Source organism: Rhinolophus sinicus, linkage group LG18 (genome assembly GCF_036562045.2).
Source record: "Rhinolophus sinicus isolate RSC01 linkage group LG18, ASM3656204v1, whole genome shotgun sequence".
NCBI lineage: Eukaryota > Metazoa > Chordata > Mammalia > Chiroptera > Rhinolophidae > Rhinolophus > Rhinolophus sinicus.
In genome coordinates, this window is record NC_133767.1 from 3,233,647 (window position 1) to 3,260,942 (window position 27,296).

Genomic DNA, 27,296 nt, shown 5'->3' on the forward strand with positions numbered 1-27,296 from the left:
GATAGTGCATGGACAACTCAGACCCCGGCCAGGCAGACGTAAACACACCCATGCTCTGAGTTGTTTGTTTATAATGTCGTTTACAACACTCTTCAATAATGAATAGGCTGACCTCGGTTCTTTGACTAGGACCCAGAATGCGTGAATAACGGAAGGAACTAATACACAAACAAATATATGTGCACACACATTGTAAATAACATTGTTCATCTTCAGATGGTAGATGTTCTCACACACCTTTAAGAATGCGTCCCATGTCATGTCTCAGACCCTAGGGTCTGTGGGCCCAGGACCGCCCCGGGCAGTGCAGAGGTGGCGGTTCCAAAAGCTGCCAGGGGTGCCATGCCTTCTCCAATCCCATCTACCAACTTACAACAAAGCCCAAAGCATGGGATATGCCAAAGACACTGTCAGAATAAAAAAAGAGATGTCTGGCAGAGACAAAAGGAACAGAACAAAGAGAAATGTCTCCCCCAAGTGGTAAGTCCAAGAAATGCCTTCGGAGAGAAAGGAGAAAGGAGCCACTCTAGAGCCCACCTCTGAAGGAGAACTGGATAGTGGGGCTGGACCATGGTCACGTTCCAGACCGGGGGTTGCAAACTCAAGTGCCTCTGGGGCCGGCAGGAGATAGACGAAGGGAGGCGAGCTGGGTGGGGACTGGGGTGAGCCCCAGGTGTATGTGACATGGCAGCCACAGCTTAGGAGCTGCATACAACTCAGGGGGTCTGCAGGATGTTGGGGTCTTGGTTCCCAGAGGAGACACATCTCCACCAGGGGACACATTTCAAGCTACAGCGGCCATCTGGTCCCTTTGGGCTCCTTGTGGCGAGAGATGAACAGGCAGAGAAAGGAAGCCTGGCAGGAAAAGCTGCCTCGGGCCGGCTGGGGGAGGCAGGGCTGCTGCCCCCCAGAGCCGCTGGGACTCAGATGGTCCCCTTACCTGCTTCTGATGGCACCTTGGTCAGTTCAGCTGCTACAACCAATACCATGCACTGGGTGGCTGGCAAACAGCAGAAATGTATTTCTCACAGTTCTGAAGCCTGGATGTCCAAGGTCGAGGTGCCAGCAGGTTCTGCGGAGTGCCCTCTTTCAGGTCGCACACTGCCGATTTCTCCCTGTGTCCCCACATGGCAGAAAGAGGGAGCTCTATGGGGCCCCTTTTCTTAGGGCACTCATCCCATTCACGAGGGCTCCATCCTCATGACCTCACAACCTCCCAAGGCCCCACTTCCAACCACCATCACGCTGAGGGTTAGGGCCCCAACACAAGAATTTGGGGGGGACCCAAATATTCAGTCCATCGCACATGGAAATGGTCAAATGTAGCAGCTGAGGCCTGAGTTGGGGTGGCGACCAGGCATCAAGACCCGTGAGGATAAATATCTTCATCAGCCCCAGGTAAACCACTGGAAATGTGACGGTAAAAGCTATTACAAGAAAATATATAAATATCCATTGTTTGCTTATTCACTCAACATGCATGTATGGAGCGCCAACCATGTGCCTGGAAGTTTCCAGACCCCCATGACTCCAGTGCTAGGACAGGAAAGGGCTCTGCGTCACTCACAGCTGTCTGCAAGACACAGAAACTGGCTTGAGTTAATTAAGCAGTAAAGGTGTTAGTACAAAGATTCTGGAGGTCTTCTGGAATCATCTGTACCCATGGGGCCAGCAGAGGAGAAGCTGGAGTCTCCCAGGACAGCAGCGTGGGGGAGGGGACAGGCCAGAGGAAGCCCCACCTTTGGCCTGTTCTAGTTTTCTCTTGCATGGCAGGTGGACACATTTCCTCTGCTCTGTGCTTCTCTCTCTCCTCCCCCAGTTCCTGCTTTCTGCCCTTGCCCTGACTCACTTCACCATCCCTGCCTGCCTCCCCATTACATAACTGTCCCCTGTCCCAGGGGCCCTTATGTAACCCAAGTCACCTCTGTCTCCTATCCCCACTTCGCAGCTTCCACCTCAGCTTCGCCTGTCTGGAATAATTTTTCACAGTTGGCTGGGCCAAGTCCTCAGCAAGGAATGTGAAGAAAGGGAGCTGGAAGGAGGGGAGGGGGTGAGCAGAAGGGGGAGAAAGCCACGCCCCGCCCCAGCCATGGGGCTGGACAAGGCTCGCCTGGCAGGAATGAGCTCTGGAGACACCTCTTCTGCACACCACGCCTGAGCCATGGCCCGTTATCAGGGGGGCACTCAAGCTGGCTTTGCGATAATTACTGTCGCTGTGCCTCAACGTCCGCTTCTGTAAAATAGGAATGGCGGTATCTGCACCCCCACGTTTGCTGCAGCATTATTCACAGTAGCCAAGACATGGGGACAACCTAAGTGTTTGCTGGAAGATGAATGGATAAGAAAAAGCGGTCTGTGTGTACAATGGAATATTACTCGGCCTTAAAAAAGAAGGGAATCCTGTCATTTGCGACACCATGGATGAACCTGGAGGGCGTTACGCTGAGGGAAATAAGCCAAGTCAAATAGTGCACGATCTCACTTCTATGTGGAATCTACAAAAGTGGAACACATAGAGACAGATGTCTGTCATGGGCACAAAACGATAAAGTGGCAGCAACAGTGTATCCCACATTTGCTCCCTCCTGGCCGCCCACTCCAAGGATGAATCCAGAGAGGCCCCTGGACTGAAGCGTCCCCATTCTCATTCCGGAGGGAAAGTCAAGCGCTGGAGTCCCTGGGGAACCTGAGCCCCCTCCATTAATTAGGAGACTCTCCCACAATGCCCTGTGCTCACCAGCTCTCCCTCTCTAGCGAGACAGTCTGCCTGTGACCGGGAGCTCCTTGAGAGTAGCATCCATCTATGAACTGCGCCAGAATCAGGAACAGCCCCAAGGAAAGTGCTAGTGACACCATCGGGGTCCGATATTCAGGCAGTCACCTGCCTGAGGCAACTGGAGGGGTGCTGAAAATATCATCCTGTCCTCTGCTTGAATCCTCACCATTCAAACCCACTTCTCCGTGGAGTTAAGTCAGAGGCAGTGGGGTGACATGGGAAGAGCAGAACGAGTAGGTTTGCATCATCCTGCCTCTGGCACTTCCCAGCTGGGAGACCTTGGAGAAGCCCCTCAAGCTGTCCAAGCCTCAGTTGTATCACAGAGAGGTACAGACACCTACCTGGGATGGTTCTGCGGGGAAAGCAACACGAGCCAGGGAAGGGCACTCAGGCGACTCCAGAATCCCAGGGGCATCACCACTTGGGAGATGACCTCCTTAGCAGAGAAATCAGGATCCTTCTCATGGGTTTGGATACAGAATAGACATACTTTAAAGAGGAAGGTGAGGCTAGAATTTAATGATTCATTTGGTCGAGCCATACCCCCCACTCCCCGGTCGTGGGATCCAAGGATGAACAGCAGACACGTTTCCTGTTCTCACTGAACTTAGAGCTACACTCTCCATACACTAGCCTCTGGCCACAAGAGGCTATTTAAATTTCAATGAATTAAAAATAAATAAAACAGAAAGTTAGCACTCGTCACATGTAAAGTGCTCACGTATAGCACTGACAGCGAACACATCCATCAACGTAGAAAGCTCTCGTGTATACAGTCTAGCTGAGGAGACTGACACTAAACAAAGCGAAAAGCCCTGGGCGGTGAGGAATGGAGCCAGGAAAGCCTGTGTGTTTCAGGAGCGCGAGGTGGACGGAGCCTTCGAGAGCCTGACCCAGGCCCCTGCACCTTCTAGCGCTGTCCTCTCCAGGGCTGGAGCCTGGGGTGGCAGCCCTGCAGGGACACGAGGCTCGTCTGTGTGGATGTCTGACCTTGCAGCAAATGCTACCAGGGTAGCCCCTGGTTGAGAAGAAAGGCCAGGATTGGATCCTAGCTCTGCCAACGGCATCGTGGCCGGCCAGTAATTAACCCCTCTGGGCCTCAGTGTCTCCATCAGTAATATGGGGTAAATGACAGTATCCACCTAGAGCATTCCTGGTGGATAAATACTTTAAAGAAGAGAACACTTAGTAAGCACTGGCACTCAGTAAGCACCACGTGAGTTATGATGTTGAACTTGGGGGGGGGGGGCGATGTACCTGCCACCCAATAGCTACCTTCATTTTCACTCTTTGCTTCGCAAAGTCATCCCCAAAGCTAAACTGATCATCATAGTCAGGGTCCGTCTGTAAAATAAACCAGGAAAGGGAATATAATCACAGCCATAACACTAATCAATTCACACTGAAGGCTTTCCACGTGCCAGACGCTACGTGAAGCGCTTTACAGATAGCATGTGTTTCATTTTCACAACAACCCCAACAGGCGTGTACTACTAAAATTTTCTTCACTTTGTGTATGAGGAAATTGAGACAGAAAGGCGAGCTCGCCCGCGTTTAAAACGGAGGGTGGGAAAAAAAAGGATCCCAGCGTCAGTTCCACTATGTGCACCAGGTGGCAGTGCCCGCCCACTTTCCAATTCTGCAGTCTGACCGGAACACTGAGCAAGGGTCCGCCCGCAAATATTTAATGATCGCCTACTGTGTGCTAGGCAAATAAAACGGGAAAAAATATGCTGTCCTTCCCGTCCACTTTTCCTTAGAAATAATAAAATGTATTCACGGAGATGCGTAGGTGGCCTGACTAAGCAGTAAACCAGCTTGGATGGGCAGGAACTCGGGGAGGCTCGCAGGAAGAGATAACATCTGAAAGGTCCGCGGTCCCCAAAGATCAAGGGCAGGCAACTACCCTCCCGAAAAGGAGTTATTCTGCCACCTTCCTGACTCCCCAGCCCCACCCCACGCCCACCTCAGGGAGATGGGGAGCAGGGCTCATCTTCCTGTCCTGTCTTGTAGGGCCGGGATGGGACGGGGTGGGTAGGATGAGGGGGTCTCTTCCTAGGAAACTAGAGTCGGGGGTCCTCAAAGTTCTGGGGGGTTTTCAGGGGAGACCTGAGGAATCTAGCCTAAGGTCACCCAGGGATCCAGCGTGGTGGGAGTGCTGCAGCTCAGTCTCCCAGGTCGGGTCGGGGCCATGCCCACTTCGGATGGCAGGGTGGACTAGGAGCCGGACTCGGTGCTCAAGTGCTAGGCTGCCCCTGGACCCTTCCTTCCAGCCGGTTCCAAGGCCGCCAGGGGGGAAGGAGGGGCGCGCGTTCCGGCTGTGTCCCGGGCCGCGGAGTGTGTGCGCCCGCCGGGAAATTGGTGGATCCGTGTGTACGTGGGTGACGTGAGCCGCATTGGTGGTGGGGCTCCTGTGTATGTACCCACGTGAGGGGGGTACCGTGTGGACGTGTATGTTTGGGGTGGCCTAGGACGTGGGTGTTCACCCAGTGTGCACAAAGGGACAAGGACACGGGGGGGAGGGGAGTGGAGTACGCCCAGGTGAGAAAGGGCTGCGTTTCGACCTGCGTGGAGGAGGCCCAGCCACACGTGCGTGCCTGGTGGTACTATACAGAGGCGGCGGTGACTTTGGAACGCGCTCCGCGGGAACCTCTCTGCGTCGTGGATCGGGTACTAGCAGATTGAGGGGAAGTTACTGTTTAGGAACCCACGTTGGACAGTACCCTGGCTGGGGTAAAGGCCCTGCACTGGGGTACTCGTGGGGCTGTCCCTCCGTGTGTGTGTGCCCGAGGCTGGACCGACCTGGAGACCTGTCCCGCGCATCTGGACTGCCTACGGCGCACTGTGGATGTGGGGTGAGAGTCCTCGAATTTGCGACATGGGAGGGGGTCGCCTCAGTGCTCCGAACAAGGACCGTGGGGCTTGCGCGGGTGGGCGAGCGCTGTTGGTGAGGGGTTGGGTGCGCAACAGTCCGCAAGGCGGGAGCCAGGACCCGGGCTCGGAGGCGGGGCTAGGAGGCTCCGGGGGCGGGGCCGGACGGAGGGGCGGGGCTGCGGCGGCTGCAGCAGCGCGGGCCGGGCCAGGGGGCGCTTCGCGAGGCCGCGGTTCCCCAGGGCGATGCAGTGAGGCCGAACCGCCGGGCTGGCGCGCGCGGGGCGGGGGCCGCGGCCGCGCTGCAGAGATGTGACTCAGGCGGAGGGCCAGCGGGAGCGTCGGCGCTGCGTGGCCGCGGGGGTAAGTGAGTGCGAGCCATGCCGATGGGGTGGAAGGCGCTGCAGGGACCCCAGAAACTTTTCCTGCTGTGGACTTGGGAGGATTGGGGGGCCTGCTTCTGATGCTTTTCTAATTTCCCCAAGGGATTAGTCTGTTGGGGGACATGGGGGATCAGGATGGGAGGGAACCACAGTGCAGCGGGCAAGGAGCTGCAGAGAGCAGAGCTGGGATGAGGGAAGGGCTGGGGACCTTTGGGGGGGTCGCTGTTTCCCCGGACCAGCTGGAGATCCAGGTATGGGGGCGATCACAGGTAAAGGACAGCTGGGAGTAGTGTAAGAGGGTCCAGCCATGCCCGAGTGACTCGTCGTGTGAGGGGAGCCGCGGGCCGGTCCCGTGGGAGCTGATGGAGCCGGGGGCACAAGGGCCGGGTTTGGGGGGTGAGCTGCCGCACCTGCCGCAGGGGTTGGAGGCCAAGCTCGCAGCCGGCTGTGGCTGCGCACTACGGGACAAGGAGGGGACACTGCGGGCAGAAAGAGGCAGAGCTGAGACATCGGGCTGGGGGACAAATGAGGGAAGGCTGAATACAATGGCGGGGGTGTGGGGGATGGCGTTTCTGTTCGGCCAGGCTGGAGGTGAGGACTAACCCTGTGCTGAGTCCCTTCTCCTTTGGGGGACAGGGACTCGCCTCCGAAATCCTTACCTCCCGCACCCGCCTTGGCCGGGGAAGGGGGGGGCTGGTTAACCAGACGGGGAGGGGAGCACCGACCTTGCCGCATAGGACAGCCCCAGCGCAGCTCGCGGGTACATTGCCTGGCCCTTGCTCTGTCACATACAGGCCTAGCCAATAACACCGCCCCCCCCCCCCACGCACACACACACACACTGTCCCCTGTTCGCTAAGGGGGCGGCTCCTTGGAGCGCGGACAAAGGCCCCTGGAGTGTGGCGGGCAGCGGCGTCCCCGTCTGGGGCCCCGGCCCACGCGCCACATTGGCCGCCCGACTGTGCCAGGATGGATGAGGGGGACGGGGACGCGGGGTGGGGGGAACACCTGAGCAGAGCCCGGGAGGAACTGGGGGTCCTCTCAAAGACGAGAAGTTGGGGCCGGGGACAACTTGGCACAAAAGCCTCGGAACTTCAGCCAAAGAACCTGATTAAGAAGTTTCCTGGGTGGGGTGGGGGCTTTTGGGGGATTCAGACTTTGAGTTAAACTGCATACAAATGGATGTAAATAGAATGCAAATCGGCGTCTGTCGGCTAGGAGTCCTCCACTAGGCCAGTTTTGTTTCTAGACTGTGGAGTGGAGGTTTCCTGCTCGTTCCCAGCTCTAAGGCTGAAAAGGGGTCAGCTGAGTTGGGAAGGGACGAAAATGGAAGGGGAAGGATTCGCCATTTGGGGCACAGGCAGCAAGACAAGCAATCTTGTTAGAAAGAGAAGCTCAAAATCTTTAGCGGTTAATTTGCTATTTCAGTAAGTGTGCCACAGAAGTGGGTCTGGGGCACTGCAGTGTAAAACACAGACAAGCCGCTGCTCTCAGGGCTGGGGAGGTGGTGAACAAGCACAAATAAATACCATGTCTCCCCGAAAGTAAGACCCAGCCGGACCATCAGCTCGGATGTGTCTTCTGGAGAAAAAAAATAATATAAGACCGGGTCACTGCATCGTGGTTTATATTAAAGTAAGTCCGGGTCTTATATTAATTTTTGCTCCAAAAGGCACATTAGAGCCGATGGTCCGGCTAGGTCTTATTTTGGGGGAAACACGGTAGATACAACTTCCCATTAGGACAAGAGCTGCCCGGAAAATAAAACTAAGTGCTGTAAAAGAAAGTGACAAGGGTTTGTGTACACAAGGGAAGACTGGGGGGAGTGGCATTCCAGTGGAGCCCTGCAAGATGGGGGACACCCCCCCACCCCCACCCCCCCACACACACCCCACCCCCACCACTGGGAGATCTTGTGGGAGAGACAACTAGGCAGAGGGCACTACAAATGCAAAGGCTTTGGGGGTGGGAATGAAGTTAGAGCAACTGAACAAAGCCTATTGTGTCTGGAGCTGGTAGGCAGATTGGGGTGGGGGGGGGGCTGGAGAGAGGATGGCAGGGACCAGTCAGACCTCGAACTTTTGGGCCACGAAAAGTATTGTAGGTTGTATACTCCTTGGGCCAGTGAACCCTTAGAGAGTTTTGAGTGGGAAGCCACGGGATCTGATTTTTAAAAGCTCCTCTGACCTCAACAAGGACTTCCCTTTCTTTCTGCCTCTGTGCATGGCCAGGCGCCGCAGCCTCCCAGGGTCCCTGTCCAGCCTGCGGGGAACGCTTTGAGCCTCCCCACCCTGGGAGCCCACTCAAGGAGTGGCTCGGGCTTTTAAATCTCCCCACTTTGACGCAGTCCTTTCCACCCTGTGCGGCCCCCACCCAGATCCCACGGCCCCACAAACACTTCCACACAGAGAGCTTCCTGGGGGGTTCTGAGTAGTCACATTTTCTTCTCCGGATTACAGCCCAAGAGGAATCACCCAGCCAGCCGGCCAGCCGGAAAGGGCAGCCAAGGATGCAGTTTGCATTTAAATGATTGCTTTTATTTACAGGATCGGAGCTACTTTGCATATTCCTGTGCAAAGAGCTTGTGTTCTGGCAACCCTATTTACTAACCTCTGAGGGTTATTAAATTCCAGGGCTCCCAAACAGGCTGGTGGTCTGGGCGGCACTGGGAATGAAGATTGCGAGATGGTGTAACTTAGAAAAGATAACACAGGGTGCGATGGCAGCTCTAGGAAACAGCTTAATGTTAGTTACCTCCTAACAGTTGAATCCTGTCCGGCAGGAAATGCACCAGCCACTGGAATGGGAGTGGGCTGGGACAGAGTGTAATTCTGGGCCCCTGCCAGACACAGGGGTGGTCAAACCAGGGGTGCCCTGGAAGGGCCTTGAGGTCAGGAGTTGGGAGAAATGGGGCCAGTCGCAGCTTGGCCCATAAATTCCAGTAAACCTCTGCCAAGCTGCCTTACCTCTACCTTCATTTTCCCAGCGGGACAATGGGAATCACTATTATCTTAATAATACTAATCTACCCCATGTGTGCCAGGTATGTTGCTGGGTCATTGTCGTGAATCTTTTCACACCAGTATCGATATGCTCATTTTACAAAGAGACTGAGCGTCAGAGAGGTTAAGAATTGCCCGGTGGCTTCCCTCCCACTGAGGTCTTCTGTTCTCCAGGAGACAGATGGGAGTGTGAATTCTGTGTCAGGTATTCATCTGGGAACTGAAGTAGTAAATATGTCCCGGACTAGGAAAGCCCCTCCCCATCGGCTCAGTTTTTCTTTCCTTTCCATGTTCCAGTGCCTCCCCCCTTCTTTAGAGAAGGTGGTTTTACGATGCCTCTGACAGGGGACCCTGGGGTGGAAAACGAGTGGCCTCCTTGGAGCCTTGGTGACGGCGGCCAAGGCGAGGCTGGTCAGACGGTATGCTCCCAAGGGGGACTGTACAACCTGTATCTCCTTTCCCACAGGTGGGGAGGAAGGTGGGATGCTGGTTCCCCGAGAATGGCTCGTGTCCTGGCTCTGAGTCCTCGTCAGAGACACTCAGTTTCAGGGTACCCAGCTTGGCCTCCATTCCTCTGGCCTGGGTTCCTCTCGGGAAAATCACCCTCACTGTGAGGTTCCCACTTAAAAGAGCCTGTGGCAGAGATCAGAGGGGCTTGGGGGTTCTCAGGGCAGACCACCCCCAAAGGCATCACCCCTTCACACCACCTCAGGGACCTCATTACTTGGTGTGTGATGGGGGAGGCTGGAAGCCAGTGGCGGACAAACACCTGGGTGAGCCCCACTTCCAACTCTGTCTCCATGGCAACCACCCCTCCTGGAAAAGCAGTCAGAAAAGCTCACAGCCTCAGAGGAGGGAGTATTTGCCAATCTTTTCTATTTATTTAACAGACACTTTATATTACTGCTTTCCCAACATTAACTACTGCCCGAAACCCGAATTCATCATTATTTTAATCCTCACAACAGCCCCCACTTGATGGGTGCTATTTATCACCCTCATTTTGCAGATAAGGAAACTGAGGCAAGAAAGGCTAAAGCAGCTGCCTGGGGTCACAGGGTGCTAGCAAGGGGCAAGAGCGGGACTTGGAACCCGAAGGTCTGACTCGGAAGGACGGGGAGCTCTGGGTGAGGAGCATGGCTGGGGGAGCGCCCTGCCCTTCGGGCAGGCAGCGCTGTCCTTCTGACGCAAGGAATCCTGCCTGCATTCTTTCCAGCCTCTGCAGGCCCCAGCTTGTGGGGGAATGGAGACAGGGAGCGCGCTGCTGGACCACCTGCTTCTGGCCCCTCTGCAGGGAGAGTGTGAGAGTGTGTGAGTGAGTGAGTCTGTGTGTGTGTGTGTGTGTGTGTGTCAGATGCAGGGTATTGAAGAGCTGAGTGAGGCACATTTCTGGGAGCCTGGCTGGCAGCAACGGTAATTAGCATGTGAGCCCGGCTGGCACATTCGTTCGCATTTATTCATTACTCCTTTTGAGGAGCTGCACGCCTCCGTCCCACGGGTTTGTTGCCATATATTCATCCCGTCCCCGTCAGCCCTGCATGGCGGCTGACTCGAAACCTCTAATCTGTATTGTTCAGTTTGGGGTTCCTGGAGAGCTGCTCCACCGGCCGTGGGGGGGCGGGGCACCAGGTGGCTGGTGCAGCAGGAAGGGCTTACCTGACAGTGGGCGCCACCGCTGCATGTGTCCTCGGTGTGCCCCAGCATCTGCAGACCCTTGGGGCTTGTGGAGATGGGGGCTGGGCCCGCTCCCCGATAGTCCGCCTTCTAACAAGTTCCCGGGTGACGCTGTTGCTGCTGCCCTCAGCACCCTCCGCTGTAAGATGGCAGCGAGAGCATCTGCCTGCTGTTGAGTGAGGGTTGGAGACCGTATTTAGCGATTCATTCATTCAGCAACTGGGCCGTGAACCCTGCCCATGTGCCAGGCACTGGGGGATTGGTGCAGAATAAGATAGACCAGGGCCTGGGGGTGGGGGTCCAGACCAAAAGAGTAATCAAATACAATGATTGGAAATTGTGGCACATGCGACAAAGGTCAAAAGTACCGGCACGGAGAGTGACGGGAGCGGGAGAACCTAATCCAGACACACGGGCCAGCGCAAGGCTCGCCAGGTGACATGTCCGGAACCCTGGTCTGTGTTGAGAGCCCAGTAACAACCGTACAGTTGTTTGGCTCTTGGCTCTGCTTTCTAGCTGAGTGTGACCTTGGACAAGCCAGCTGACCTCCTTGTTTTGCTTCCTGTGAAATGGAGACAGTAATGGCACTGGCTTTATAGTGTCGCTGTGCAGGTTATAAAGGCGCTAATGTATGTGAAGAGCACAGAAGAGTGCCTGGAACGCAGGAAGCACCGTGAGTCAACAATTACTGTCACTCACTGGCAGTAACAGAAAACTCTCCAGGGCATTTCTGAACTCTCCAAAGATCCTAGATGGGCCGAACTCGGCTTCACTCTGGGAGACGGTGTGGGGGCCTCCCGGTCACCCAGGGACAGGTGTTCTATAGATTGGGGTGGCTCTCCACTCCTGGGCGTCCTTCGCAGTGATAAAGACCCACCTGAGACAACTGGACCCTACCAAAGCCCCTGGCTGCCTAGTTGCTGGGGACATAGGACTTCCTGAAAGAAGGGGGCCACATGATGTTGGAGGAATAACAACCTCTCTGTTGGCAAGTAATACAAATCCAGCTCAAAGTGGCTTCATCCAAAAAAGGGAAGTTAATTGGCTGCTAGAACTGCAAAGACCAGGGGTTCTGGCTTCAGGCATGGCTGAATCCAGCCATTCAATGTATGAGGACTCTATGCTGTCACTTCACCGTTTCCTCTGGGTTGGACTTACTCTGGCACAGGTTCTCTCCCTAGGACGGCAAACAGGACCTGTCCAGCTCCAGGCCTATGCTCTTCTAGCTTCTCAACCCCAACAGAAACAGAGGACCTCTTTGTGGTTCATTGTACCAAATATCCTAAGGCTGATTATCATGGGTCTGGTGGAGACATCCATGTGCCTGTCCATGAACCAATCAGTGTGGCCAAAGGGCGGGATAAATGCTCTGATTGGCTAGGCCTGCGTCAGGGGCAGAGCTAGGGCTTGAGGTGGCTCTCCAAAGGAAAATCAGGAAGTCATTTCAGAAATGGGACAAATGGCTACTAGGCAACAAAAACAACAGCTGTCCCGGAAAGAGAAGGTTCCACCCTCAGGAATGAAAGCAGAAATCAAGGGTGTGTCCATTTACCATGTCAGGAGTGGGAGCTAGAGAGCTGGAAGTCCAGAAGCTTGGTCGCCATCTTGGTTTTTGTCATCATCCCCATTGGTTTCCTGTTGTGACTGGAAGGCTGGTCAGGAAGGAGGAGGAGCTGGGGAAACCAAGTCCCAGTTTGCAGGCCGGTCTCCCGTAGAGAGAGGAAATCTCAAGAGAGTGAGTGGAGGCAGCTAATGAAGGCCAAGTTCCTACAAGGGGAGGACATGGGGTGAGAGCCTGGCTGGTTTCCCGACATCTTTCCCATCAACTCTGACCTCGAGTGTAGAAACCAGGCCTTCTCAACCTCAGAACTATTGACATTCGGGCCAGATAATTCTTTGTTGTTGGGGGAGGAGGGCATCCTCTTGTGTAACAGTGTCCCTAGCCTCTACCCACTACAGGCCAATTGCACGCCCCTCCCCAGTTGTGAGAACCAAAAATGTTCCTAGACGTGGCCAAATGTCCCGTGGGGTCAACACTGCCCCTGGTTGAGAACCACTGGCCTAGAGGGCATGTGGAGAGACGGTTGGTGGTCAAGACCCCAGGAACACATCCCTCCCCCTCATCGCCCCAGCCCCACTGGGGGTGCGGTTGGCTGCTGAGTGACCCAGAGCGGCTGCACGGGGTGTGTCCTGTTTACTTACTGAGAATCTTTTAATTGCGTTTGCCATTGATGAGATATGTGGGGGCCCCTCCGCCGTGTCGGGGGAGCTGATGGCATTTTGTTCAGACATTACTGGTTCTTGAATATTCACCCCCATTATGCTTACAGGACGGTGTGACAAGCGGCCCTGGGCCAGGACGATATTTTTCCAAAGGGTGGTATGTGGGGATATGCCACTGGGCATGCAATGGGAGTTACGTCAACAAGCAATTTTAACATTTCAAGAGATAAGTATTTCAATGTGTGGAGTTTTCTTTTAAGTGAGTTGATTTCAAGGGCTTGGTGAGTCAGTTAATAGCTGCACAGGTGGTGTGTAGACAAGGCATAAGTAGCTGCAGTGGCCGACGTGGCAGGGCCACAAATAGTGGCTAGACAGTGGGCCCGACTGCCAACGGTTGGGGTGCATGCTCACCCCTAATTTGCTCCAGTGGGATGCTGGGATGCTCATGTAAGACGCATCGCTTGCCGGACGCCTTCTGTTCCGAGCCCACCTTCTTTCATCTATAGGCAAAGGTGACGGTCCCTGTAGCAGCGGGCTCCTTCTCAGTCGGTGGCATCCATAATTTATCCCAGTCAATGGCCTCAGGGCCAAGGCTGCATGGGAGCTGCTCTCCGGATCCTGTAAAGGAGCAGAGAGAGGTGGTCGATACAGCATTTACTTAGGGAAGCCCCAGGGACCCGCTGGAGCTGCCTGGAGTTGGCTGGTGACAGCCCCACATGTGGGTGGAGCTAAGGCAGCGAGTCCCTCTGGAGCTGTGCAGGCCGGGGCACGCTGATGGCCAGGCTCCCCTCGAAAGCAAGGGGTAGAGGAGAGTCCTGGTGACTCGGGGATTTTCTCAGCATCTACTTTGTGCCAGAACTGTGTCTATCCGTGATGCTCATCTTGGGGATTTCGCCCCCCAGGGGACACTTGGCCGTGTCTGTCTGGAGATCATTTGGGTTGTCACAATTGGGGGAGGGGGGTTGCTTCGGGCACCTAGTGGCCGGAGGCCAGGGACACTGCTAAACATCCTACAAGGCACAGAACGGGCTCCATAGCACAGAATGACCACATGCAAACAAAACGTCAGTCGTTCCGAGGCTGAGAAACCCTGGTCTGTGCTGATGAACGAGACAGTGCCCCGTCCTCCTGCAGCTAGCCGTGGAGAAAGAAAGGAAACAGGCACAAAGATGACAGGTATTAGAGCTGACACACAGAGCGGAGGCTCCAGTAGAGAAGAATGGGGGTGTGACCTTGGCCAAGGTCTGAGGGGATGACATCAGAGCTGAGCCCAGCGGTGGAGGGGTGGGGCGGGGAGAGTTTTCCATCCTGGGGGTGGGAGGAGCATCCAAGCACAGGGAACATGGGTTAAGCCCATCCCCAGCTTGCATGGGGGCCAAAGAGCATCCTATGAGCATCCCCAGAGAAATGGGCTGGCGTGGAGTGAGAGGATGGGTTCTCTGGAAATGTTTGGGGGGTGGGGGAGGGGTGGGAGAAGAGAGGGGAAGGGTGGAACCCAGGAGGACAGTTCAGTTTGGGTCTACGGTACTACATGTATAATGCTGGGAGCTTTCTAGGAGCGTGGTGGTATGACCTTGGACAAGTGTCCTAACCTCCAGGAGGCTATTTTGCCTCCCGTGTAAGGATTGGCTGAGAGCGAGTCATCGCTGTCAGCTGTTACCACTGAAAGACGGAAATGGGGTGATGTGTGCCATTCTCCCAGCAGGCCTTGGCCCACGGCTATCTCTTTAAAGTTTCATTTTACCCCCTTATTTTTGAAGAGGTCAGAATGTGGCCTCAAATGCAAAGACTCTGAAAGGTTATTCAGAGAAAGTGAGTCTCCCTCTCACTGTCTCCTCCAAGTCACTAGTGATGATGACTCATGCTTGTTCACCGGGCCCGGCCAAGGGTACAGATGGGAGCCCAGATCCACCCCCCACCCCACCCGCCAGGACTGGCTGTGCTGCCTGGAGAAAGGGGTGCGTTTTCTTGTGTGTCCAAAGGCACGATGTGGGCTGGCGGGTTTGAAGTGAGGTGGGTCTTAAAGAAGTTGGGAGAGGAGGAGAGTCTTACGGTGAATTGATCTTTTTTTCCTCCCACTCTCACCCCCAACTTTCCTGGAACGTTCATGGTGTCAGAGGGAAACATGAGACCCCAGCAAGCCCTCGCCTTCCTCCTGCTCTTCGTGATCGCCTCCGGGGCCTCTGAGAACACCAGCACGTCCCGGGGCTGCGGACTGGACCTCCTGCCTCAGTACGTGTCCCTGTGCGACCTGGACACCATCTGGGGCATCGTGGTGGAGGCCGTGGCCGGGGCGGGCGCCCTGATCACGCTGCTCCTGATGCTCATCCTCCTGGTCCGGCTGCCGTTCATCAAAGACAAAGATAAGAAGGACCCCGTGGGCCTCCACTTCCTCTTCCTCCTGGGGACCCTGGGCCTCTTCGGGCTGACGTTCGCCTTCATCATCCGGGAGGACGAGACCATCTGCTCGGTGCGCCGCTTCCTGTGGGGCGTGCTCTTCGCGCTCTGCTTCTCCTGCCTGCTGAGCCAGGCGTGGCGCGTGCGCCGGCTGGTACGTCACGGCAAGAGCCCCTCGGGCCGGCAGCTGGTGGGCGCGGCGCTGTGCCTCATGCTGGTGCAGGTCATCATCGCGGTGGAGTGGCTGGTGCTGACCGTGCTGCGCGACGCCAAGCCCGCCTGCGCCTACGAGCCCATGGACTTCGTGATGGCGCTCATCTACGACATGGTCCTGCTGGCGGCCGCCCTGGGGCTGGCGCTCTTCACGCTGTGCGGCAAGTTCAAGAAGTGGAAGCAGAACGGGGCCTGCCTCCTGGTCACGGCCGTCCTCTCTGTGCTCATCTGGGTGGCCTGGATGACCATGTACCTCTTCGGCAACGCCGAGCTGCGGCAGGGGGACGCCTGGGGCGACCCCTCCTTGGCCATCACGCTGGTGGCCAGCGGCTGGGTCTTCGTCATCTTCCACGCCATCCCCGAGATCCACTGCACCATCCTGCCGGCCCCGCAGGAAAACACCCCCAACTACTTCGACACGTCGCAGCCCAGGATGCGGGAGACGGCGTTCGAGGAGGACGTGCAGCTGCCGCGGTCGTACATGGAGAACAAGGCCTTTTCCATGGACGAACACAATGCAGGTAAACGAACGGGGGCGCCGCCCGCTGGGGGGCGGTTCTGGGGCCATTTGTCCTAAAAGGACTCTCTTGCTCTCCAGTGGGGAAGGCCGGTCCTGGCAGAGCAGAGCCCACAAACGTTGACCCCCGGCAACGTTGATTTAGAATTTTTATTTATTTAGATTTTTTTTTTTTCCCCTATCAACTGCCAGCTAATTTAATATAAACATCCAGGTTCTGGCTTCTTTTGAAAAGTTGGATCTGCCAATGCCAGGCCACAGTTCCCAGTGAGCAGCAATTGTCTGGAACTGGCTAGAAGGCCCTGCCTCTCCCCCCTCACCAGGTTGTGGCTGCCCCTTTAGATGGGAATCCACTTCCCTTTTTTTTTTGGCCACACTCCCCACCATTCCCTATCGTCCCTGACCCAGCCACTCTAACATGTTGGCATGAATTACCTGGCTCCCTGAAGGTGTCTGTGGTTGCAGCCCATGTGTAGATGGTGAGGGACAATGCTCGTGTCCCCTCCCTTACATCCAACACCACGAGTGTAGGGATTTGGGCCCCCAAGTCAGATGTCTGGGTTAAGATCCTGCTTCCGCCACTTCCTGGATGTGTGGCTTTGAGTAGATTACCTCTCTGCACTGCAGTTTGTCTCTGTAAAACAGAAACGAGAGAATGTGCCTCACAAAGCTGTTCTGAGCAGTAACACGCTGAGTACCGTACGGAGGGGCTCCCACAGTTCCTGGCACGGTGGGTGCGCGTCTTGGTTGGGTTCCCCCAAAAGCAGAACCTGAGACCTGGTGCAGGTGGCTGACTTAGGAGGTCAGGATGGAGGTCACCTCCGGGACCAGCAGAGGCCAGGGCCCTGGCCAGTGTCTGTGGTCCTGGGAGCCACCTCTTACTCAGCTCCTTCTGGACCAGGAGCCTCTTTTATCTGAGCCCCGAGGACGCCCCGGGGACTCAATGGTAGTGGGAACACCGGAAATGGATGTAAACCTTTGTACATTCATTGGGGGATGGCTCTGTCATTTTGTCAGGTTCTCAGAGCCGTCTGTGACCCCCTACCCTCACCCCTGATGGTTAAGAACTTGATGGTCTAGTTTCCTTGCAGTGAAGTGGGGATGCTGGAACTACACAAGTATTAAGGTCTTCAAAAATAAGGATGGCTAACCTTTACTGTGTATTTATCACAGTATTACCAGGTACCGCTCGGGGCATTGTAGTAGCTAACCTCACTTCGTGCCTACGATAACCCAGTGAGGTCCATTTGCAGACAGGAAACTAAGGCACAGAGTGACTTGCCCAAGAGGCAGAGCGGGGTGTGAACCCAGGCGGGCTGACTCCAGAGCTGACACGCCTGACCACACTGCCACAGAATTACTCTTCTCAAAGGATGTTACAGTCCCACATCCCAACAACATTGTAGGACACCTGGGTGCATTGAGAAGACAGGGGTATCAGTCCCATTTTACAGAGCAGGACACTGAGGAAACTTGTTCAAGCTCATGCTGTAAGTACACAGCAGAGCAGGGAGGGGGAAAGATGGTCTTCTGAATCCCGTGACATGCATCCTTTCCTGTGAAAATGCAGCCAATACTTCATATCCACAGAAGACCCAGAGAGCAAAGGGAGCTGGCACAGCGGGTAATGGGGATCCAGAGGTGCCCCCACCCGGTCTGTTTCACACCCTGACATGTACCGAAGCCAAGTAACTTGTCTTCCAGTCCCCCTCTTTCTTTTCCAAAACAAGAATAGCTGTATTATTCCTTTCTAATGACAAAAGATCAATAATAATCGTGTAGAAGGTTCAGCAAGTACAAATGATAAAAAATGCTGCAAGTCCCATTGCCCAAAGGCAGCTACCAGTGTGTCTGCCCCCATCTTGCCAGACACCTCTCGATGAGCACACACACAGCCTGCCTGTCCCCACCCCCGGCCCCCCAACCACGACAATCTCATTGAGTCGCTCTTAACCTGGCTGCACATTAGACTCACTGGGGCAGCTGACAATAATGCCCAGTGCCTGCCCCTCATTCTGATGAAGTCTGTTTGGGTGTATGTATTCTTTAAGATCTCCAAGTGATTCTGAGATGTAAGCAGGTGGAAACCACTGCTCTAAGAGGTGCCCTGCAGTGTGCTTGCTTAAATCAGGGTCATGGCTGGAAGCCCTTCCAGGTCAAGTGACCACAGAGGCACACTATCTTTCTCAAAATGCAGAGCTTTCCATAATTTAGTTTTCTGATCTTCAGCTGGTGAGTATTCCACTTGCTTCTGGCTTTCCATATAAAGTCATGCTGCAATGAACATTCATCTCTGTGCCCTCGCTCACTTAACTCCTTGCAGAAAAACCCCCTGGACTGCACCTAAAGGTGCCTCAAAGAATTTGCAACTTTAAATCATAATTTGTACTGTTACATGGCTCCCCAGAATGGTAGGTTCATTTACTGTCCCCCACTTAATCACTGTATGAGAGCCCCATTTCCTCGCTTCTTCACCAACCTTGGATGTTGTCAGGCTTTTTAAAATAGCCCTATTTTGCATCGTTCCAAATGTGTGTCCACCGAAATTCCCATGGGCCCAGGCAGGGCGGGCTCCAGGCAAAGCCAGTTCCCTCAGAAAACTTGCAGAGAGAGGCTCAACTGGTACCCTCGCTGGGGCTGCCTTTGTTCTAGAAACACTTGCTTTGCTAGCTGGGGAACACATGGGCACGCCCCCCCGCCACGGTAAGGACAGCTGTTGTCATTTTTGGTGCTGACCTCGGCCAGCTTATATTTTAGGGAACCAGGACCCACCAGGGGCCTTGCCCAGGAAACAGAGTGGTCCTCTTTCTCTTTCATTTTAACCAGCCAGCCTTCCAGGTTCTCTTCCCTTGACAGTCTGTCCCTGACTTTCCAAGAGGGGGGAAGGGCATTCCCCAGGCTGGTCTGTGGCTCAGTCACGCCCCAGCACCCCAGCAGCCTCCGCTCCCTTATTTCCTTCCCCTGAGTGAGACCCCCGATATATACACGACTTTACCAGCCTAATGCTTATTCATAAGTATCAACAAGGCTGAGGTATGTGAGTTAAAAAGATGAAAATATACTGAAGTATGTAGCACCTCAGCTCACATGTTGGAAAGCGTTAATGAGACGCATTAAATGTTCACCTTTCCAAGGAGCAGGAAAGAAAAGTGTTCTTTCTTCTGTTAGGGGGTTCGGCTCTCAGATCTCATTAGGACCGCAGGCTTTTTCAACTCTGAGCCTCAGCTTCTCAGTGCAAGGCCCTGAGTCGGCGTGGCGGACAGGGCAAGTCTAGCCTCACCTGCAGTCTAGACAGGAGTAGGCTGGCATTCAACCTATGGTCTTTGATTCCTGTGAGGACCCCCTTATGGGTGGGCCCTGCTTGCCTTTTAAAGCTGACCGAGGTCAGAGTGGGGTGTTAGCTGGGATTCTTGAAGTTGCAAGTGATCAAAAATCTGATTTGAAGCAGCGTAACCGAAACAATGACAACAAAACTAATGTACTAGGGACAAGCTTCAGGAATGGTTGGATCTCGGAAACTCAAGGTGACAAGATTTGGTCTTTTTCCACCTCTTGGCTCTGTTAGTATCATGGCAGCCCACAGCTCTAGGCTTGCAGAGTCCCAGTAGAAAGGAGGACTAGTTCCCAGGGCGCGTAAGCAAAAATCCCAGAGTTAGCTCTGATTGGACCTGATGGCCCTTCCCTGACCAATCAGCATGGCTGGTGAGATGTGATGCCCTGATTGGCCAGGCCTAAATCACATGTCCACCTCGAGGCCAGGGGAGGACCAACACTCAGGCCAGCCAACACTCAGGAACCTGGAATGTGAGAGATGTTTACCAGAGGAGAACCACAAAGAGCTACTACAGAGGGGGACCCCGGGGCCAAGGCACCACCCCCCACAGCTGGCTTGTACAGTCAGGGGAATCTGTTGATCCAACAGATTCCCCTAGCACAGCTGGCCAGGTCTCTGCATTAGGAGGAAAGCGGTGCTGTTTGGGCCTCCTTCTCTTCAAGCAGTTCTAGGCTGGGCACTGAGACTAGTAAGGGTCCATGGACGGTGTCCTCTGTCCCCTGGTGCTGCGTCCTGGCTCCCCCAGGAAAGGCATTTCCTCACTTAGCATGTGCATAACGGGCTGCTGAAGGCGTGGCGATGCTAAAGCATACATCATGAGGGTATCTTGGAACATGCGTTCCCTACCCTGCCTCGGTTTCTTTGGTCCAGTCAGGGCTGAGATGTCCCTCGTGTCACTTAAATTCAAGTTGCTTCAAAGGAACTAAGTATGGTGTTTAAAAACAAAGTATTTGGAGCCAGGATAGTGTGACGGACAGATTCTCTGCCTGAGTTCAAATGCTGGTCCTGCCACTTACCAGCTGTGTGACCTTGGGCAAATTACTTAACCTCTCTGTGCCCCACGTAAAGTGGAAATAATGAAAGTACCGACAGTGCTACAAACACTGAACAAGTTAATATATGTAAAGTACTTTCACAGTGCCTGTCTCTTGGTTGGCACTCTAGGGAGGTTAACTATATTACTGAGGTGATTTTTGGTCCCCTGCCCCAAGGAATGTGTAAAAGTCCCAAGCTCTCTTGCTACCTTTTAGCCAGAAAAAATGACTCCTTTCAGGACAACTTTTAGGAGAGGCTTTTCTTAGCGAAGCAAGATGGGTGCCTGCATGGAGAGTGAACATAACAAAGATGCCATCGCACAACTGAGATGGACTTTCGTTTTGATGTTTTCATAGTACGTCGACTTTCTCCACTATTTTTTGAGAGCAGTTCTAGGTTTACAGAAAAAATCGAGCAGGAAGCACGGCGAGTTCCCACATGCCCCCTCCCCCGGTTTCCCTGGTAGTAACGACTTCTATTGGTGTTCCATCCGTGTTGCAATCGAGGCTTGGCCTTTTCCAGAATATACTAGCTGGAGTCATACAGCATGTAGCTTTTACAGACTGGCTTCTTTCACTTAGCAATGTGCATTTAAGTTTCCTTCGTGTCTTTTTGTGTAATCTGGTTGTTCTTGATTTTAAAAAAGGGGGGGGGGCGGGGAATCTCTAAAAGTACACAGAAAGTAAGAAACACCATTTGTCCACCTTTCAGAAGTAAAAGGTGCTGGCATAGTTTGCCAGCTTTGCTTCAGCTCTCCCTGTTTTTCCTATTTAGAAATAACCCTCCCCAAGCGGTTGGACTCCCTCTATTCTGTTCCCCCTCACTTTCCTCGTGGAGATGACCTTTATCACTGGATGCCCCCACGTGTGTGTTGTTGAAGGGTGTGTGTTGAACTTGATGTGAATGGCATTCTGTAGTGAGGTCTTTTGTCGGAGGGATGCAGAGGTGCTTCCTTGTCACGCAAGCCCTGCAGGCGCTTGGGGGTGGGGGGAGGCTAGAGGCTCAACCCTGCCCCCCTCCCGTGGCCTGCAGCCTGGATTCTACAAACTTCCCAACCCCACTGAGATGGGTCAGGCTCTCTGAGAGCCAGAGAACAAAGCCCCTTTGTGACTTTTGTTTGAAATCTGGCTTGTGACAAAGAGGAGGCAGGTGGGAGGGGTGGGGGGAGAGCATGGCGTGGATGCAGGGGAAGAAAACAAAATCGGGTCTTGTTTTTGTGTGTGTGTGTGTTTTTGTGTTGCCTCTCCCTCCCTCAGCTCTCCGGACAGCAGGATTTCGCAATGGCAGCTTGGGAAGCAGACCCAGCGCTCCGTTTAGAAGCAACGTGTATCAGCCAACTGAGATGGCCGTAGTGCTTAATGGCGGGACGGTAAGTATGGAGAGGTGATGTGTTGGCAGGAAGCCTAAGGGCAGTGGGGGTTGGGTGGGGGTGGGGGGTGGCAGCTTCAAGCTCCAAAGGGGACACACTGCTCTGTGGAGGCTGCTGATGGGCCACCAAGATAGGCTCAAGTGACACCCCCCGCAGCTAGAACGCATGCGATGCTTCCATTTGTCTTCTTTCCCTCTCTACCCCCTTCTCCGTGCACGGAGACCATTCTATACCTACTGCGCCACCTGTAAATTCGCTTGACAGAGTCCCTGTTTCTTGGGACTCCAGTACCCAGTGAATTCTCTGGCTTTCATTGTACACAAGGTACCCTCATTCTCTCCCTGGGAGGCAACTTGTAGGAAAAGCCCAGGATTGTGACGCCCTGGAGGGTTTTGCTGACGTCCAACCTAGTGTAGCTCCCCTTCACTTCCCCCCACCATTGTTGTGCCCCAGCCGGGTCCTGGGGTCCCCTGCCCCCCCACACACACACACACACTCCTTAAGAGTTGTCTTAAGAAATGCAAGTGAGTATCATTCCTCTCCCACGAACACAAAAGCAGGTTGACTGTCTGATGCCAAACAGACTGCCAGCAGAATTGTCACTGTTTATGTTTTGCCTGCGTGGAATGACATCATTTTGTTTCTCCAGCGGTCCAAAGACGCACTCTCATTCCCACATTTAATTTCCAAACATAGCTCGGTGCTTCTTCCAGAAACAACGCATGAGCCAGCTTACATGTGTAAATTGGGTTTCCATTCTTCCTATCATGTGCCAGTTCCATAACTCACCCTGAGCTGCTTTTGTTTTTCATGGAAGTCAGGCATGGTCTTTGATCTCTAGAGGGAACTTTGGTTTTCTGGCCTTGTGAATGGCATGCTAGGTATTGGTCTGCACGGGTTGGGAACAGGCTCAAAGACAAAAAGACTCACAGCTTTGCCTTCTGAAGCCCCTGCCATCCGTGGGGCTGCTTGGTTGTTGGGTGCCAAGAAAAGCCCGATGAGGCATTCAGCCTGGGTGCTGTACGTTGATAGAAAACGGCCCCATCACCGTCACTCTTAAGCCCCCTTGGTCCCTTCAAGGCATAAAAGCACCCTGGACTTAGGAAGTGAAGTGGGTTTCTGGGTAAGGAAACACATTCGTTTGGGATGCATGATTGCAGAGAAAGGGAGACAGCGTCCCAAGAAGGGAGCGGCATCACACACTAGTTGCTGCTTTTCTGGGGGACTCTTCAGCCCATTTTGAAAAAGCAAGGTAACGGGTCTTTGGCACGTTGGTAACGTGCTGGTGTCTGACGCTGATTTTGCAAAGCACAGAGTTCTTAGTGTGTTATCCTTGTTTCCAGATCCCAACTGCTCCGCCAAGTTACACTGGAAGACACCTCTGGTGAAAGACTCAAGTTCCAGAGAATAAGAATCTCTTACCGATTTTATTCCCTGACTGTGTCTTTCTTGAGGGAGAAATCAGTAACAGATCCAGGCCGCCACACAGCCAGGAGATTGGGGAATCCTAGACAAGGGGATTTCGTGTAAATGTGAACACTGCTGAACTGAAAAGCTAACACCGACTGCCCTCCCCCACCCGCCCCCCGCCACACACAGACAAACACACACACACACACACACACACACACACACACACACACACACACACAATACCAAACCAACCTCAATCCCCACAAACTAAAGCAACGCTAATTGCAAATAGTATTAGGCTCACTCGAAAATGTGGCCGGGAAGACTGTTTCATCCTTGGGGGATAGAACAGAACCAAGTTCACAGCCGGTGGCCCAGGCTGGTGTTTGGTTGAACATGGAGGTCCCCACGGCATGTCCCTTCCTCAACTGCGGTGGCCTCTGGGAGATGACCGTTTCATTGAGGAGGGCCAAAGGGAGCCTGCACATTTCAGGGGGGTGGGGTCAGGAGCAGTTCAGGAGGTGGTGGGTGTGATTCCAATCAAATCGAGGGGTGAGCTTTACAACCAGTAGTGGTGGAGGGACCCTGACATGTGCCAAAGAGGAGATGCCATTTGGAAGCTGAAGTGACCGTCACATTTTTTTAGAGAGTGGTGACCAACCAGTGTTCCTTCTAGGGGCCTGTTGCTCCAGCATGTATGGCAGGAAAGCCAGCCCGCATCCCTCCCTGGTGTCGCCATAGCAACACTCTGGCTTGGGGCAGCCGCCTCTTCCCTCAACCATCCCTCCCTCCTTCTGCAATCTCCAAGCCCTCTCCCAATTTGATTGCCACATTCCTTTCAAAAGGTCAAATGGGGCCCCCAGCTTGAAGCCCCCTGGGCTGGCAGGCTGGAAGAAAGGCCGTAGCAGATTTCCAAGATGACGGCTTGTGGCAGGGTATCCCGGGTGCCCTCTAGGATGGAGAGGTGGCACCTTGCTGCCTGGCATGCAGTGAGCTCTTGGGCCTCTTCCGTGGATGCAGTGAAAGTCGCAGGGTGGGGCGGGGCACGTAGGGCTTCCTCGCTGCTTTTGGAGGGTGTGGGGGACATTTCTGACTTGGTTTTCTGCAAGTTCCATGAAAATGGTTCTCTTCAAAGCCCATTGTTTCTGTTATGGTTTCCATCTGTCCTCAGGAAGTCATTCTTTGGTTCTTTGGCATTTCGAACATCGGCCATTCAAAGCCCCATGTTCTCTGCACTGTTTGGCAGCACAACCGTAGCAACGATTCAAAGCAAAGAATTTTAACCTGATGGCACGGAATGTATTACATGAGGGTGGGTCCCTCCGCATATACTCTAATAATCACTATACTGCTTTTTCTATACAACCCATAAGCCTTTAACCTTTAAAGAAAATGAAAAAGGTTACTGTTTGGGGGAACTGACCTCTTCACAAGCCAATGTGTCTGAGCTGAGTATGTTTTAATAAACCTTCTGATTTTTCTCGAGGCCCTAGTCTCTGCTGTGTCCTGTCCTTGCCCCCAGCCCCCCATCCTTGCAGAGCAGTGGGGTAAACAAGGCCCACCCGGCCACCGCTGTGGGGCCCAACTCCGCGTTTTCCGTCCTGCTAAGCGTCTTTCTTGTCACCACGCTTGGGGAGGGGAAAGCATGTCACCAGAATGCGCCTGCCCTGACCTTCACCTTCAGGAAGCCGCCTGCCCCTCCCACAGCATGTGCTTGCTTCTAGGGAATCAGGTTCCAGATCTCTAGGTGAGGAGTATCATTGGGTGGGCCGAAAACATGGGGTACCTACTGGGAAGGAGTGGGCGGGAAAGAAGCAAGGGCCTGGGGTGGGGGTGAGGGCGGGTGCATGCAGACCCAGAACCCTCAAAATACAGAACTCTGCAAACAGCCGGGTCCAGGCTGATGGAAACCGACTGCGTTACACGTTCTTGTGCCAGGAAATGGTCGCCCACCCCCGCTCCCTGGAGTCCTTCGGCGCTCCCTGACCCCACCTGTGACTCGGTCTGCAAGAGCCCCCTTGCAGAAGGGAGCAAGTCACACAACCGTTTTCTAAGTTCTTGGTGGTCCAGGCGTGTGCGGTGAGCTTGGCCTGCATAAGTCGCTACGAGTGGAAAGTCGCGTTTCACCACCATAAAAATGGAACGAGCTTTGAGCCACGGGGAACCTCGCTTAATGAGACCTGTCTTTCCTTCTTTTCTTTTCAAACCTCTGATACGTTATTGCGCTTTGGGTTTTGTTTTATTTTGGCTTTAAGATCGAAGCATGGGTTGAAAGCCTTCCCAATGGGGGGTGGGGGGGGCGGAGGCTCGGCAAGTGAGGGGACAGCGCAGAGAACTTATTTTTCTAATGATTTCACCTGAAAGGGACAAAGAGACATCTTTGCCAAGAGACTGTGGCAGCCAGCTGCCCCCACGGAGCTAAGTTTAAATATAAAATTAAGTGGCACCTCTGTATAAGATCTGTTTATGTAAACAAGGCTGTTGGGGTAAAAGACCTGGAAGAGGAGCATCTGTGATCAAAATACCTAATTGTAAGCACAGATCTTTCCGTGTCTGGTTAGTAAAATCACCTTGGGACTATAACAGCCACTCTTGTGCCCCTTTCAATGGGAAATGCGTCTTCTATGCTGGATTTCTCCACTGGGGGTGGAGGGCGGGAGCGAGTACATCAGCACTGAATAAAGTGCTGTGTGTCGCCAGGGTTTCTAGTTCAGCTGCTGAAAGCTGGGGATCCAGTGCTGTGAGCACAGGTTTCCTCAGGCCCACTGAACAAGCATAAATGTGGGGTGGTCTTCTGGGCTGGCTGAGTTGAACCCTGAACTGAAAGGGAGCATTACTGTGGCTTTTATAATCCGTGATGCGACGATTATACCAGCTTTACAGGAGTTCTCAGCAGGTGCTTTTCATTAATTGACAAAGAGCTAAGGCTCGTTTTTGACAGATAATATATATTTATTAAATGTATTAATGTGTGTTTTATAATGTAACTTCATCCTTCCCTGGCTGACTGTTGCATCCTTATAAGAGAAAGAAAAATCGTTACAGAAATTTCAAGACAATCAATGTGTACCATAAAGGACTGTATATAAATATCACAAAATGAAAAGGTTGTAAAGCATGGGCAGATAGGTTTTATTTTCAAAATGCTGTTAACACAAAAATAAAGGCTTTACTATTTACTTCAGACGTGTGGTAGCTTGTCAAAACCACCCAGGACAACCACTGGGCTTTCGGATGTGGCCAGAGGCTAAGTCTGGGGCTCTCTGAATTGGGCGGTTCCTGGTTTTAGTGGCAAACCTCAAAATAAATGAGGGTAGGAAGTCAGCTTGCCCAGAAAAATGGGGGCTTGCTGTCATACTTTGGGGCCGCGACAACCAAAATCCTGCTACTGTGGTCGGGGTGTCAGGGTCTCATCTTGGGTGAGCTGCAAAAAGTGAAGGGCGAGTCGCCTTGGGAAATGATCGCAGGTGGTAACGTCTTTGTTTTACGAAGAGTACTCACTGGATAAATTAAAAACCCACTGCTGAGGTCTGGGACTTAAATGTACACATGGCTCTTTGCAAAGGCAGCCACCAGTGGGAAACTGATAACCAGGACACTTCACCATCGTGGAACTCGAGTTCGCTGTACATTTTAATGGCGGTTGGCGCAGAAGAATATTCCTGAAGCTCTGATGACAAATAGATGGATGAAAGAATAACGTGGATATAATGCAGAAAAGTAAGACTGGTACTTTCTTGCGATAAACGATTTGCACTAAAACATATTTGCAACAAATCCTATCTTTTTACGGAAATGGTTCTGGATTCACATGTAGCAAACCTAGTCTTTAAAGAAAAAAAACAACAAAGGAAACATAATTTGGACATTTTTGCTTGAATGAGGTCGTTGGAGCTCGGAAGGGAAAGACACCAACAGCATTTAAGGTGCTGGGGTGTTAGCTACAGTCTCCTCTTCCTCCATTCTGCATTTCACTGCAAAGAAACGGAAGAGAAAGTCAGGGTAATTTCCACGCCTTGGCAGACCTGTCATTTGGAAATCTTCGATGTGTGGACAAGGCTAGTTGGACCGAAACACACAGAGCGACTA

The 27,296-nt window shown here is 53.4% G+C and overlaps 2 protein-coding genes and 1 long non-coding RNA gene across 9 annotated transcripts in view; 1 reads left to right on the forward strand and 2 right to left on the reverse strand.

Annotated features, from left to right (window-relative positions):
* The window catches only part of LOC141569507 (uncharacterized), a 243,230-nt gene extending 237,890 nt beyond the window's left edge, over positions 1 to 5,340 (reverse strand). Inside the window, exons 1-2 of one of the 2 annotated variants that reach the window (XR_012493236.1) lie at positions 941 to 5,340; positions 238 to 407 (exon numbers count right to left, since the gene is read on the reverse strand). This is a non-coding gene — a long non-coding RNA (uncharacterized LOC141569507). Of the gene's footprint in view, positions 1 to 237 lie in introns of both variants that reach the window. The other variant, XR_012493235.1, reaches the window with a different exon arrangement.
* Positions 5,341 to 5,487: 147 nt separating this feature from the next.
* GPRC5B (G protein-coupled receptor class C group 5 member B) lies at positions 5,488 to 26,386 on the forward strand. Of its 6 annotated transcripts, none has more exons than XM_019751648.2 (4): positions 5,488 to 5,631; positions 15,047 to 16,060; positions 21,682 to 21,794; positions 25,146 to 26,386. In XM_019751648.2, exons 1-4 carry the CDS (start codon positions 5,625 to 5,627, stop codon positions 25,191 to 25,193), a joined length of 1,182 nt encoding a protein of 393 aa, XP_019607207.1. In that variant the 5' UTR covers positions 5,488 to 5,624; the 3' UTR covers positions 25,194 to 26,386. The 6 variants fall into 6 exon arrangements, with proteins under 6 accessions (XP_019607207.1, XP_019607208.1, XP_019607209.1 ...); XM_019751649.2 differs by lacking the exon at positions 25,146 to 26,386 and adding an exon at positions 23,138 to 24,693; XM_019751650.2 differs by lacking the exon at positions 5,488 to 5,631 and adding an exon at positions 5,807 to 6,010.
* Positions 26,136 to 27,296, reverse strand: part of IQCK (IQ motif containing K) — a 77,513-nt gene continuing 76,352 nt past the window's right edge. The window contains exon 9 of the mRNA XM_019751654.2: positions 26,136 to 27,181. Within this exon, the coding sequence (XP_019607213.2) occupies positions 27,129 to 27,181 (53 nt within the window). The 3' untranslated portion in view covers positions 26,136 to 27,128. The remainder of the gene's footprint in view (positions 27,182 to 27,296) is intronic.

Excerpts from the sequence above, each read along its gene's own strand:
- GPRC5B (XM_019751648.2), top strand. Across the intron at positions 16,061-21,681 it reads CATGGACGAACACAATGCAG|CTCTCCGGACAGCAGGATTT; the intron begins GTAAACGAACGG and ends TCCCTCCCTCAG. Across the intron at positions 21,795-25,145 it reads TAGTGCTTAATGGCGGGACG|GAAATGGTCGCCCACCCCCG; the intron begins GTAAGTATGGAG and ends TTCTTGTGCCAG.